The sequence below is a fragment of the Filicampus tigris genome, chromosome 5, assembly GCF_054856515.1.
Source record: "Filicampus tigris isolate MCC_2025a chromosome 5, RoL_Ftig_1.0, whole genome shotgun sequence".
NCBI lineage: Eukaryota > Metazoa > Chordata > Actinopteri > Syngnathiformes > Syngnathidae > Filicampus > Filicampus tigris.
The window spans coordinates 23,102,147-23,117,383 of record NC_141221.1 but is presented as its reverse complement, the minus strand read 5'-3'; the positions used below and the strand labels follow the sequence as shown (position 1 = coordinate 23,117,383).

General features: G+C 39.8%; 2 protein-coding genes across 3 annotated transcripts in view; one reads left to right on the top strand and one right to left on the bottom strand.

Moving 5' to 3' along the window:
• Positions 1–3,343: 3,343 nt before the first annotated feature.
• figla (folliculogenesis specific bHLH transcription factor) lies at positions 3,344–10,860 on the bottom strand. The gene is made up of 5 exons (XM_086031792.1): positions 10,504–10,860; positions 9,939–10,085; positions 9,764–9,853; positions 8,639–8,791; positions 3,344–3,727 (listed from the first exon to the last, which is right to left on the bottom strand). Exons 1-5 carry the CDS (start codon positions 10,687–10,689, stop codon positions 3,713–3,715), a joined length of 591 nt encoding a protein of 196 aa, XP_085887918.1. The 5' UTR covers positions 10,690–10,860; the 3' UTR covers positions 3,344–3,712.
• hk2 (hexokinase 2) overlaps positions 10,632–15,237 on the top strand; it is a 52,243-nt gene continuing 47,637 nt past the window's right edge. The window contains exons 1-3 of one of the 2 annotated variants that reach the window (XM_086031791.1): positions 10,632–10,794; positions 14,044–14,206; positions 14,832–14,980. In XM_086031791.1, coding sequence (XP_085887917.1) covers positions 10,741–10,794; positions 14,044–14,206; positions 14,832–14,980 — 366 coding nt within the window. In that variant the 5' untranslated portion in view covers positions 10,632–10,740. Of the gene's footprint in view, positions 10,795–12,866; positions 13,203–14,043; positions 14,207–14,831; positions 14,981–15,237 lie in introns of those variants that run through there. The other variant, XM_086031790.1, reaches the window with a different exon arrangement.

Here is a 15,237-nt window from a genome sequence, read left to right as displayed (position 1 = left end):
TTGATCAATGGGCACTTCAATTAGTTCAATGAAATATAGCCTTTTAAATTGTCGATTTTGGATTAATGTAACCAGAAGACAGAGCTGGGCATTTTACAAAAAATTCCCGGTCCGTGTATTGCCTTCCATCTGCATCGAGGGTACCCTTTCGCCGTCCGTCTATCCGTCTTTTTGTCAAGCCAGACCAAATAGTAATTGCCTATAGGTCCGTTAGTGTTTCCGTCGACAAACTTTACCGCCAACCCCAACCCCCCATGCTGAGCAAAATTTGAAATGAAAGACTCACCGTAGCATGGAAGCCTCACAGCGACCGGACTAAAAGTCACTCCTTTTAGGACCAAACTGTCACAAAGCCTCACCACGGCCAACAGGACACGGAAGCCTCACCGCGGCCATAGACGATAGACCAGTGTTTCTCAACCTTTATTGAGCCAAGGCACATCTTTCACATCGGAAAAAAATGAATGAATGAATGGTTGAAGTGATTGGTGTTAACCAATCAGCTCCCTCCTACCTTTCGTTTCTTGTCCAGGTGTTTCTCGTTGTCTCGTGTGTATGTCTGTATTTAGTTCCCGGCTTTCCTTTCTGTGCTTGTCGGGTCATTGTTGTCGCTGTTTGTTATTGTTGGGTCGTCTTGTGGTGTCTAGTTGTATCAAGGTCTGTTTGTGTCATGAAGTTTCCTTTAGTCCAGTCAACTCTCTTTTCCACGGCAAGTCCTCTCTCTCGGCCACGCCACACCAAGTCAACTCTCTCACCAAAGTCAAGCCAAACCAAGTCAGGCCAAGTCATGCCGAGCCGAGCCGAGTCGAGCCAAGCCGAGTCACCACGCAAAGCCTCATTACCCTGTCAATTGTATTTCCCTGCACCTCTTGCCGAATCATTAAAACCACCTAAACTGTCCTCCTGCCTCGCCCTCTTGCATTTGGGTCTTCCACGCTTCTGCATCATGCCAAAACCTGACAGTTGGCAAGTCATGTGTCAGGCACCTTGGGCTGGTCCGAGCCGGAGAGGGCGGTAGCAGTCAGAAGCGTTACATCATGGTTATAGGCCACGGTGTAATTTTTTTATTTTTGTGCCCAGATCACTGCCAAAACACAAGCGCGTGCGCGCACACGTCTTGGACGCCCACGCACAGCCACTGGAGAGAACTGCTACTGTCACCATGTATTTTTTCAGGGCGTCCAATTTTAATATTGATATTGAACATTAGCAATTTCCTAAAAAAAAAAATCCATCACATTATTCTGTTCTAGAACCTTTCAACCTGTTTGAATATACAGTATATGCAAAAGGCTCATCACACAGAAGCTTACAGAATCTTACAAGGCCTTGCTTCAGCAAAGGCATTTATGAGTCCTTTTCCTTTTTTTTGTCTCTTGACACAGGAGGCAGAATAAAATGGTAGAATTCTTGGTGTGGACAGAAAAATTCTGCAACAGGTGCACATATGTGCACATCTGAATCCGTTGAATTCATCCTTTGAGGCTGCGATGGCGGGGAAGTTTCCTTTGACCGCCCGGTGAAGCAGGACGCGGTGAAGCTCGCAGGCAAGCTACCGCTCGACTCTGAAAGGACACTACCTTTTTCCTGGCTTTGATTAAAATCCCAAAGACTTTTCACAATCCAACCATTCAAGCCCAGTACTTTATATTTTTTTCAAACATTAGGGTAAAAGAGGGTCTGAAAATGTCTGTTATTGAATGAGTTTTAAAAAAAAGTATATTTTAGTCATTTTAACATTAACCTCACATTGCTAATTTGGTTGATTTGTTTTTTGCGCGCTCCACGTCATGTCATCGAGTCTCATCGTGACTGACAGGTGACTGGACAAATGATCATTGCCTCCTCCCATATCTACCAGCCACTCAGCGTGACCGCTCCGAGCTATTCCAGTTACAAAACGAGGAGTCTGGGAATTCTGGACAGCTGTTTTTTACACCTTTCTTCATGGGACCCTAAAGCTGTCTGATCCTTGTGCATTGCACCAGTTGCACTGTCGATATTTACGGCACTGGTGGCAGCGCCAACTTCAGTGGCACATCAACGTCCACACGAGCGAGTCTTGAGTTGGTCTGTCGTTATTGGCAGCTGTAGCTAGCACGGCGTGGAGCAACATATCACCACTGGAGGCCCCCCTGGTCTATGATCGTGCCGGCTCCGCGATTCAGCCAAGCTTGCGCTCGCTAATGTAAATGTCTATTTTTATGTGTTGGGTCTGCCACAAATAAAAAAAATAAAATTAAATTAAAAAATACATCTTTTAAGAAAGTGCACAAGACAGGCACACAAATAAATGGCTAAAGCACATACGGGAGAATATGGCCCTTTATGAGCAGGATAGCACAACCAATTGGTTGCTTCAAAAATTTCAGGTGATGCTGTATGACCGTCTAATGTACAGCGAGTATGGAAAGTATTCAGACCCCTTGAAAAATGTTCACTTTGTGTCATTGCTTAGTCCGTCCCTTTATTAAAACTTTTTGTCCCCTGTCCTCCGTCCCAAAAATGGGCGTCCGCCCGGGAACAGAGGGAACCGTTCCGCCCCCGGTACGGAATGCCCAGCACTGCTGATCACCTTGGACAGTTCCTTCGACCTCATGATTCTAATTTGCTCTGACATGCACTGTGAGCTGTAAGGCCTTTTTATAGACCTTTTCCTAATCAAGTCCAATCAGTTTAATTAAACACAGCACGACTCCGATAAAGAAGCAGAACCATCTAAAGAGGATCAGAAGAAACGGCCAGCATGTGAGTTAAATATGAAGACCGCTGCAAAGGGTCTGAATACTTATATTTCAGTTTTTCTTTTTTCATAAATTTGCCAAAATGTCTATTTTAGTATGTTTTTTTTCTGTCAAGATGGTATGCCGAGTGTACATTCATGAGTAATAAAATTAACTTTTTTAATTTTTCGCAAATGGCTGCAATGACACAGTGAAAAATTTAAACTGTACGTGTCCACCCTCTTTTTTTGTCAGCATTAAAAATCCCCCAAAACCAAACCTTCAACCATTTCTGACCAGAATTGAGAACAGGTCCTAATGGTACTAATGATACAGAATATTGCATTTAAAAATAAATAAATAAAAATTCTGATACACCACATCTTCAGTGGAAATGTTTAGTCTAAATGCATACAAAATAAATTTACCAGCTATGGCTTTAAATTTCTCATTTTCCTTTTTAAACATTGAAAACTGATTCATAACATGTTTTCATCCAGTATGATTTGTAATAAAACAAAAATAAAATTGGACACTCAGGAAGACTTGACCATGGTTAAAAACAAAAAAAATGTGATTTATTTATTTAAATTTATTATAAGTGAAATAGTAGTTTCCCATTGCTTTTTGAAACTTTATTGTACATTGTTCAAATAACCTTGACTGCATGGGCACTCCACAGAAGTGCAGCACTTCTGAAAACCTGAGAAACAATTGTGTAAGCAGGTGTAAAAAAAAAAAAAATAAAATAAAAAAAAAAACCTTTAAATTATTTTTTCCTCACAATTAACTTGCACATGGCGAATCAAGTGAGAAACAGACTCACGATAAGCCAAATCAAATCAAATTATTTTGTACATTGTAAAGACAACATTTCGTGAAATAAATATCTTTTTTGTATAGTAACTTACCAATTACAACAAACTAACAGAGCTTTCAAAAGTAAAATAAAAAATGGCAACTTCTAGCATCTTCCCGAATGTTGGTCTTCATAGTAACGACCCCTGTGGGGAAAAGAATTAATTTGCCAAATGTTTCCAACAAAACAGAATTATATTGAATTGCCTTCTTATTGAAAAAACCCAACCATATACTGCTTGATTTAAAATTATTTGATCCATATTCCAAATATTTCAGAAAGCTAACATTTTTGGCAGACTAACATTCTTAAAAACAAAAAAAAAGGCACACAGATATTTCGGTGACAAAGTTTTGTTGGTTGAGAGTGTTGTGTAAGTTCAAAGTCCTTGCAAATACAATATTGGAATATGGTTTGCATAATTTTGAGTGCAACTGTATATTGTCATGACTCACGAGTGATTAAAACTTTAGCTGCCCCCCGCCAATATATTTCCCTCACATATACAGCACACACGGCCAGTGAAATACTTGATCACTAGAGGGTGCTATAATATCGCATGACTCAATTTGTTTCTTTGAGCTCATTTTGGGCTGGAAAAAACCCTCATTTTTAATACAATTAAAACAACACTATTAATAATAATAATCTTGCAATGTTTCTTAATGTAGTATGGCATCTAGGAAAACAGCCTCATGAAGCATTTGCAGAATGTATGGTGCTCGACCATGTTGAAGATTTAGTGCTTTGGCAATTACAACAGAATTACAGTCTGCTAAAGTGTGAATATCTTAAACCCAAGTTAAAAATTGTGCTCCCCCAATATGCATGATTGAGATCTTTGAATTGATTTTTTAAAATAAATTTTCTAAATCTTTTTCTTGCGCTGTATGCTCTTATTAGGCTACATTTTATTTCTGTACTTTTTTTTTTTTTTAAATCTCTTTAGATCTTGTTTGTAATTGCTTTTAAATGTTGTACTTTTAATGAGAAGCACATTGAGTTACCATGTGTAAGAAATGTGCTATATGAATAAATCTGCCTTGCCTTAATTACTTTTGCTGGTGCAATATGTTAAGTTTGTGGCACAATCAGCAGAGGAGGATCATAGCCTCGGTCAACCAGAGTTAAAATATTGCTGCCAGTGTCACATACACAAACCTGAAAGGTTTATGCCAATATGTCTCAAACCTTATTTAGCTTTGCGGGGCTATACAGTATGCTGGGGAGGGAGTGGAAATTTAAAGAAAACCAAAAAAAAAAAACAACCAATCGGACCTGGGCATAATAGTAAAATTTCACAGTCCGTTTATCGCCTTCCGTCTGCAGCCTGGGTACCCTTCCGCCATCCATCTGCCTTTTTGTTAGGCCAGACCAAATGGTAATCGCCTATAGGCCGGTCCACCCTAGCATTTTAAACAGGCTTCTGTTTGCATCTACCAACTTTGACAAACTTCCACTATCACCCTATCGTCCCCCGCTGAGGGAAATATTAAACAAAACTCACCGTGGCATGGAAGCCTCAGCGTAGCCAGACGAAATAGAAATTAATCTCCTTTTACCACCCAGAAGCTGTCAAAAAGACTTAGCCCCGCGGGCATGGCAAAATAGACTATTGCCGAGATGGAAAAAGAAAAAAAAAAAAAAAAAAAAAAAGTACTTCCGACTATGCTTAATCCATCTATTTTTAAGTTTCACAGTCTATCGCCTACAAAATGGGCATCCGTCATAGGCAGATAGATGGAGCGGTCCATCCCACAGGTGGAATGCCCAGCTCTGCAACCAACCATTGGTCTCTTACATACAAGGTCAGTTTTTGTCAAAACAGCATGTAGCAAGCACTTGCCACATCTAAGCTCATTAAAATGGTGAGGATGGGAAATTACTGTGTGGAGCTGCCTCAATCACATCATCTTCAACTTCAATCAACAATTACACAAGACAAAGAACTTGTTGATAGTTGCATGTCTAGTGCATCGTGTGTGACTCAACACAATCAAATGCTTTGTGTCCGCCCTTCGTAATTGTCAAATCGCAAAACGCATCTGATTGCAGAGTTTGAGTGGCTACATCTTGACTAACGCTGATAGGTCCCAACTTGACAACAGACTGATGGTTAGTATTTGTCAGCTGAATGTCAGAGTAATTTCTCGATTTGGAAAGAAAAAGTGCGCATACTGTATAATCATGGTGACTCATTGAAAAAAAAAAAAAAAAGAATGCATTGTCTGCAAATAACAGGCTCGTCAAAAACATGCAAATTGGTTAATAGCAAACCACCTTCTGGCAGGGGACTTCTGTATATACAATCAATTGCATCGTCTCCCAGGGTTGCTACAGAGACGTACTTGCAAAACAGTGACGTACCAGTTAGTTTCATGTGATTAAAATAGCCTGCAGCCATGGAGAAATAATCCTGAATGCCCACATGTGGTCGAGGAGCTCCATCACGAGAACCATGCTCTTTTTGCACACAATTCCGTTTCATTGAAACAAAGGAATTAGCTAAATGCTTGTTACCAGGATCTGAGGAACTGCTGTGTGCCTCCATTTGCAATTAACGATGCATGACTGTCACTATACCTGTCGTTATTTTTGTTTGTAAACGACCTACAGCAAATATTGCAAGCAAGAGATCCACTGTGGAAGAGAGAGGTGAAGTTGTCTGACGTCACAGGAAAAGGGCACATCTTTGAGAAATACAACACCTGGCAAAAAAAAATAATTATGGAATCATCAGTCTCTGAGGATGTTCATTCAGGTTAGTTTTGTAGGGAAGGGGGGGGGGGTAATGATACAAAACTAAAGTCAATTCAAATGGCAGCTTCCTGGCTTTCAGAAACACAAAGAAATCCCCACAATAGTGCTAGCCGACTTGGAAAACAACTATTTCAAAACAACTTGTACCCACAAGTCTTCTGGCGTCTTCCCTACTTGCGGAAATACGTCGTAGCAAACCTGCTGTGTAGTGGTTTGCTGGTATGCTTTTATTTTGAAGGCCAGGAAGTGTGAAGGAGGGGAAGTATGGAAAATAAATAAGTAACTTTTTGAATGCTTGCAGATTTGTCTGTTGGACCCAAATAATTATAAAATACAACAAAACCAACCCCAGGGCTTGCAATGGAAATAGTCACACGCAGCAGGCTAAGTACTAGTGGCGTGTTTGAAGCGTGTCCACAGCCAGAAGGGTACCCAGGTCAAGGGTGGACCGTTGCGGCCGGACCAGCAAAAAAAGGGTCAAATGCCCAGCTCTGGTAATACAGACTCACTCAACTGATGAAAAAAAATATGGAATCATGGGGAGAAAAATATAAAAACAGAACACTTCAACAAACCAACTCTTGATGAAGAGTAGTCTTCATCACCCAGTCTCTTTTTCTGATTGCTTTTGTCAGATAAGGTTTGCAGGTTGCTGGGCAGGCAGCTTTGTTATCGTCCATTTTCTTCCAACTTCCAAACATTATCAATTGGATTGAGATTGCAGGCCATGACATTGATCTTATGTGTATTTCTTCAAAGAATGTTTTCACAGTTTCTGCTCTTTGTCTAGAATGCATCATGAAAACTATTTAAATCATTCCCAAACCTCCGTTCAATTGATGGGGTCCAAATGTCAACGTCAACTTGACTTTCATCCAGTCATCCACAGTCCACGATTGCTTTTCCTTAGCCTATTGTAAGGCTGTGTTTTTTTTTTCTTTCGGTTTTGGTGTTAATGACGGCTTTCGTTTAGCTTTTCTGTAAATAAATCCCATTTCCTTCGGGCAGTTTCTGAGAGTAATGCACAGACAGTGACTCCAGTGTCCTCCCATTTGTTCCTCATTTGACTGCTCTGCATTCGTTTTATTTTATTTTTTTAGATATATTGCTTTAAGTTTTCTGTCTTGACACGATGTCTTTCCTTGGTCTGCCAGTTCACTTGCCTTTAAAGAGGAAGTCAACCCAAAACTTTTTCAAAGAATACGTTCTCTGCAAGGGCGGCACATCCGCCTCACAGTTCAGCCCCCGAGATGGCTAAAAGCGGGTGCATTTTGCTGCTTAACTCATATTCCACAAACCCAATATTACTCAGAATGCCTCATCTCAACTAGTGGGCCTGGACAGAACATTCTGGAAAAAAATATGTTTGGGTTGACTTCCGCTTTAACAACCTTCCCATGGTCTTTGTAATTGGTCCAGATTTTAGACACAGCCGACTGAACAACCAACATCTTTCGCAACATTGCGTGAGGCTTGACCTCCAAGACATTTGATAATCCTCTCCTTTTCTTCAACTGACATCTATTTTTGAGCCATGATTCATTCCGGATGCAGCATGGGTACCGCTCCGTCATTCGCCTTTTTTTCGGGGGGGATAGTACCCGCCTAGACGCTAAATAGGGGCGGGGGTGGGGTTTGGGGGTGGGGAAGTAGTACCCGCCTATAGGCCAGTCCGCGTCTGGTTTTAAACGGGCTTCCGAGAGCGATTCCGATGGCAAACTTCACTAGCGCCCCCAACCCGGCCAATATTTGAACAGAAAGAGTGACTCACAGTGACACGGTGCGCCACGGAAGCCTGTTCACTGTATGATCCCTCACTCAAATCTGTCCCCCAAGCAACAGCAACTCACTATTGTTCCTCGCCGCAAAAAATAGATAATAAAAACGGACTGCAGACAAAAGACTGATTAAATACATGGGCTTCCGACTATACTTAGTCTGTCTATTTTAAAAAATTTCCGGTCATTTGTCAACAAAACGGGCGTCCGTCATAGGCACATAGACTAACCAGCCCGTCGCATAGATGGAATGCCCAGCTCTGTTGACAATGAATTATCTTCCAGCCCAAGGTGATTCCATCATTTTTGCCAGGGGTTGTATAATGCACTGCCAATTAGCTACATAGGTTTGAACGTTGCCACCAAAAGAAAAACAAATCCTGTAAATTGTGCACATAGCCTACCTGCTTGGTGCCCCACTATTTGAACCAGTGTTGACAGCATGTACACCTGTAGATACTTTTTCGTCCTACTTATTCTGTGTCAGGAGGCCAAAGCATGCAGGAGACATGATTTACCGAAGATTGGTCGGGTGCTACTTGAATGATGAACTGGTATGCAGGCATTGCACAATGTTGTAACACCAATCTGGTCATATCTGCATCTTCTGTTCCTGATTCAGGGGGCATGGTGAAGCCATCTTCAGTGTGGTCCTCTGACATATTCAGAAACTGTAATGGAAACCATGTACAAAATCATTCATTCATGTGATGGCTACATATTAACTTTTTTTTTGGCAATACCCGATGTGAAGAGAGCTTGCAAATAATCCCACTAAACCAGTTAACAAGCAGCTGAACCACCCCAATCATCAGTGATCAAAATGGAATACATTGGTTTTGATCAACAGTTGCCTTTCTTCACCTTAAATCGATGAAATGTTGACCGAGAACACCACTTGAATAACATGAGAGGAGAGTTTGCACATCTGATCAGCAGATATTTCACATTTTATGCAAAATCAGTGACCGGTTGCAAAATCATAATTTGCCGCCATCACAATGACATTATTGCTCGGATCCGCAAAATAAGACATTACAGCGAACAATATTGTTCACTCCAGGGACGTTCTGTGCTGCCATCATTAGTAAATCCAAGGTTTCTCACATCTCAGATTTTTCCCCAATATCTTTAATTTGGGAGTTTTCGGAGGACGTCGCTATGTCAGATCCCCGCCCCCTCCTTTCCATGTATTGAATGTTTATCAGCGTTTTGGGGAAAATTTGGGGGAGTTTAATAAAAAAATCCTCACTGTATTTCACTAGGCATCAATTATACGCACATTTTGGCTATTTGTGGGCCCAATCCCCCGCGAATAGCAGGAGTCAACTGTACAGTAAATAAACAAGTTTTCATAAAGTGGTCCAATTTCCTGATTACATCAGTGACCAGTTTTTTTGTTATCAGCTTGAAAATCCTGATCAGGAAAAGCCTGGTTGAAAAGCTGACAACCGTCTGGACGCGAGACAATGTGTCACACACCATATTTATAACAACGCTGTTTGAAAATGGTCATTTTGACAGAGGACATAAATGACTGGGACTAAACATGCATGGTACACACAGTCTGGTTGTTGATTTCTACTAACCTCTGAACTTTCATAAAACTCAGTTCATTATAGAACAGTAAGCCAGAGACTCACATCATCCACTCTCCACAGATCATCGTCAAAGCCTTCTGCCTGACCATAGGCGATTGCATTCTTTAGGAAATCTGTCTCACTGCCCTCAGTCTAACAAGAAAAAAGCAACAATACTTGAGTTACTCAAAAATTCCAGTGCATATAAATTAATTTTTAAAAAGCATTGAGGACATACAGTGTCCGCATCTTGCAAAACTGCAAGTAGTAATCGAATGTACTCTGTCGCAGCTTTAAGAGTGTCTACTTTACTGGGCTTGCGGTCTGGTCGCATCAGAGGTACCATTCGCTTCAAGCGAGAGAACATGGTGTTAAGGTTCCGTATCTGCAAAATGGAAAAACACATAATGACTTGAAAGCTACGGTAGACTACATCTTTCAGTAGCAACCACAATAAATCATTTCAGGACCTTTATCTCTAGTAATGGGTGATAAAAAAAAAAACAATAGTGTATGGTATTGTGTGCCAACAACAAAAAAATAATAGATGTACACAGACACTCCTACTAAGAATAAAGGGATTTGACCCTGAAGATACAAGTCGAATTAAAATGAACGTAGTCCATTTCAAGCAGTGACATTAAGATACATTAAGACACCTACATGAATAGTCGATAGGTGTTCCAGCAAAATTGGCTACGTACAGTGCTTTAATTTGTTTCTGAATGTTGTTGAAGGTTGTTTAAAGAGAGGATAGCTACTCTTGCAATCAATTCGAGGTTATTACACACTCGCTGACTCACCCGAAGCCGCTCCTTAGCATTGACCTGTTCTCTTTTTCTCACACTTTCATGGAATTCCTCAGCAACTACATAGTAGCCTTCGTTGGCGCGTTTGAATTTCTCGATGTTGCTGTACACTGGCAAAGCAGATTCGCCTGTCAGACGCCTCAAAATGCCACTCATCAACTCCTCCTCTGGCACCTTCATTTTATCGAGGAACGTCTAATTACGCTCATGTGAAGTTCCCGGTGGTCGTTAATGAATATAACAGCCTCAGGCGACACAGAAGGGAGGAAAACAACTCGAGAACTGGTAATTAGACGGCTGTCCACACCTGCGTAGCACATTTAACAACCTCTGTTGCACGGAATCTCGCGCGTTGCCGAAATACGGATCGGTCGTTTCCGGTCTTGGAAAATTGCGTTCGTCTTCGGAAAAACCTTTTTAAAATTATTTGTATTATTATGTTTTTTTTTTTTATATTGCACTTGCTTTTCCTGGTGCGCACCCCGCTGAGTGAGAGGAAGCAAAATTTAATTTGTACTTGTGTTGAAATACTCATTTGTACCTGTATGGATGGCAATTTGTAGTTGAAGAAGTCGCCACTTGGGGTGACGAATGTTATTTCTGCTGCTGTACGCACACGTGACTTTTGCACCACATTTACTGCGACAATGTCCATCCATCCATTATCGATACCGCTTATCCTCACAAGGGTCGCGGGGCGTGCTGGAGCCTATCCCAGCTGTCTTCGGGCAGTAGGCGGGGGACACCCTGAATTGGTTGCCAGCCAATCACAGGGCACACAGAGACAAACATCCGCAGTCACGATCACACCTAAGGGCAATTTAGAGAGTCCAATCAATTTACCATGCATGTTTTTGGAATGTGGGAGGAAACCGGAGTACCCGGAGAAAACCCACGCAGGCACGGGGAGAACATGCAAACTCCACACAGGGAGGCCGGAGCCGGGATCGAAACCACGACCTCTGAACTGTGAGGCGGACGTGCTAACCAGTCAACAACCGTGCCACTAGCACAATATTGTGGGGAGGTTGGCGATATATAAAAAGCTCGCGATCATGTCTAAAAGCTCATGATATTGTGAAAAAAAGAGCTAATATAAAAAAAACTGTGCTGTCAAGCGATTCATTTTTTTAAACTAATAATTGCAAAAATTTCCACAATTGACTGCAATTAATTGCATTTTTCAACTATATTTTTTTATGAAGCTTGGAACAGATATTAACTTGAGTAAAATCTTGGAATTAATGGAGGAAAAAATTAAAAGTATACAGTATTTTGATTCAAAGACTGTTCTACTAGCTTTCTTTGAATCCTTGAATCCGGCTCTTTTCCTGTAAAATACAACTGTTGAATGATACACCAAAGACGTACAACTATGGTATTTGAATTTTGCTTTGCAAAGTGCGGAAATTATTTTGGATTTCTCCAATGAGCCGTTGAATAAACTTTTCAAGTAAAACATGTAAAAGTCTGTGTTTGTCTGTCTTGAGATTAGGTCAGCTGCAACAGAAAGTAAATAAAACTGAATCCATTGAGTTAATTTTTTTTAACGCTTTATAACATTTTCATTATCCTCCATAGTAAACACTTTAACTTTGACAGCCCAAGTTATAACACTAACGTTTTGCAATAAAATGCAATAGTATTGCTTTAGAACGCAATCTGGATTATTCTCGTGATGCTTATGACAGCTTCCGCAGTCTCGTAACTGATGGTGGTTGTGTTGTCAGCTAAATGCTATTTTGGTTAAACAGTTGAAAACAATTAAGTCCACTCACAATACTCCCAGCTGCTATGTGGATGAGAATAGGAAATTAGCCAGCTAATGAGCTCTAAATAATGCTTATGAGTGCACGGATGATGTTTTATTTATTTTTCTTTTCAAATTTTTTTTCAAAATGTGTTCTTGCACTAAATGTTGCTTTGCTGCTCAGTAGTTTTGTGCCATCCTTCAATGGTATTTTTTTTATGCAAGAGGGCCCTTTGCACTGGAAAATAAAATAAACTATGTGATGATTATTTTATTGTTTGCTGGAAAACCTTTGTTGTTGGGTTAGAATAATGGAACCTTTACACATGCATTGAAAAATATATTATCAGAAATGTGTCCGTGGGCAACAAAAGCCACACAATAAATACTATGTCGTATTGATACATCAGAGGTGGTCGACTGTAAACATTAAATAATATGTTATGAAAGCCACAATTAATTACCCACGTGTCTTGTGTCATACCTGCATGTCTGTTTATGTCTAATCAATCTATGTCAAAATCGGTAAATGATTCAACGAGTTAAGATTAATTTGTTGGAGCAAATATAGCTACCGCAATACAAGTAAATGCAAAAGATGACGGCGAGTCCCGGTTAAAGATGGCGGCCGTGTCCGCACGTACCTCAGGCTCGAGGTTACTTTTCTTTCTCTGCCTTAGTCGCACCCAATCAACGCTGGGAATTTACGTGACCTCACCAAACTGACAAAACCAGGAAGCTGGGAATGTTTTTAACTGCGTAATTTAAAAACGCAAACACAAGAAACTGGGTGGTGTTTGTATAAACAACTTGATGCATTAACTTAAATACTATAATCTGTATTTAACCATTCGAAGAAAGACCGACTAAATCATCAACAACCATGTCTTCGAGTCTGTTCACCAACTACTGCGCCGAACTCCATGATGATCAAGAACGTAAAGTGAGTAACACCACTGGAAGTTGTTGTAAAAATCAAAAATGTTTGCAAGACATGTACTGAATGATCCGTTCAGGTTTGCCACCATGAAGACTGGTCAAACGGGTAACACGACTGCCACGCTTGTCGTCTTCTGTACTCAGATAATGTCGTTGTCACCTTTAGGGAAATCTTGAAATTGGATGCTGATCAAAAACATTATTTTGAAACTTCAAGTCACCCGTTCCTTTATGTCTGTTTGAAATAGCAGTGCGAGTTTCGCTGTTTTTTAGCATTGTAGATCAAATGGCAAGTGTTCAAAGAAACGGCTGAGTTGTATTTCTGTAAATTTGCTCATTTCCAGACCTGAAGTGTACAGGGAAATTTCAAGTCTTACAGTTCAACATTCCAGACTGGGACGAGGGTACTGTAGTTGGATCCGCACCAGAATAGAAATAGCATAGCAGGAAATTAGACAGAGAGACGCCATCATATTTTCTAAAATAAATCAAGTGATGGTCAAGGCTGTGGTAGAGTTACCTTTGTTTGTTTTTTCAGCCTTCCCCTGCACCAAACACTCTTGCGCATGCTAGATACGTTCATTCTTCAGTGGGCAAAACAGGGTGTTGGTTGGGAATAAACTAGAACTAATTTTAAATCTGAGTATTTATCCTTCCTTCTACTTATATGAATGTGATTGCCGTCTATCAGTATTTGTTTGACAAGTCAACATTCTTGCGCTTTCTTTGAAAAGGTGTGACTCAAAACATGTAACATATCAAATATATGCCAGTGTTTGAACGTGTTTGTCGATATACTGTATATATACGACATGGAAATGTGTTTCTTTTCTCCAACTGTTCAGTTGGACAAGTATTTACACGATCTTCAGCTGCCTGATGAAAAACTGATGGATATATCAATGAGATTTCGGCGAGAAATGGACAAAGGCCTTTGCAGAGACACTAACCCCACGGCTGCTGTAAAGATGCTGCCAACTTATGTACTCTCAACTCCAGATGGAACAGGTAATGCGCTCATTTTATTAAACAGCTGTCCTTTAAAAATTTTTTTTTTTTAAAGTAATATGAATCCAGTTAAAAGTATTACTGTGGAAAAGGATCAGAACTTGATCAAAGGGATAGGATTTTTCAGATGAGCTATATCACAATACATTGAACTGATAAGAAGAAAATTTGAACTAATTCATATATATATATGTATGTATATATGTGTATATATATATGTATATATGTATATATATGTATATGTATGTATATATGTATGTATGTATATATGTATGTATATATGTATATATATGTATATATATATGTGTATATATATGTGTATATGCATATGTATATATATATATGTGTATATATATATGCGTATATATATATGTGTATATATATATGTGTATGTATATGTATGTATGTATGTATATATGTGTGTATATATGTATATGTATATATCTATATGTATATATGTATATGTATATATATGTATATGTATATATGTATATGTATATATGCATGCCCACACACACAACCTTAGAACTTTGTGGCGGATATGCTAACCACTCTTCCCACTGTACCGCACTCTTTTGTATATGTATTATGTGTGATTTTAATATCTGTTTGATTTTGTATTCAGAACAAGGAGAATTTCTGGCGCTTGACCTAGGTGGATCCACCTTCCGAGTGCTTCTGGTTACAGTCATGGGTGATGGCGATCAAAAAGTGGACATGGAAAATCAGATTTATCCTATTCCTGATCATCTCAAGAGAGGCTGTGGATCTGAGGTTCGCTGCACTCCACAATACATGTGACTACTGTTTTACTGATTTTATTTAAAACCATTGAAAAAAAAAAAAAATTGATAGAATATTTTTGGGGCGGGTACAGAAATTGGTTGAGACATCAAAATAAGGTTACCTCTGAGACCAGTTACATTTAATGAATGAATGAATGAATGAATTCTGAAGTCTACAAAACATGTTTTTCCGGCAATTTACTGAAAAATGCAACCAAACGCAACCAAACTGAACCTTCATTATGC

Coding starts and splice junctions, on each gene's coding strand:
- figla (XM_086031792.1), bottom strand. CDS start 10,689: ATGAAGGTGCCAGAGGAGGAGTTGATGAGTGGCATTTTGAGGCGTCTG. Junction 10,086..10,503: donor ATGCTAAGGAGCGGCTTCGG/GTGAGTCAGCGA, acceptor TCCATTTTGCAG/ATACGGAACCTTAACACCAT. Junction 8,792..9,763: donor ATCTGTGGAGAGTGGATGAT/GTGAGTCTCTGG, acceptor TTTCCATTACAG/TTTCTGAATATGTCAGAGGA.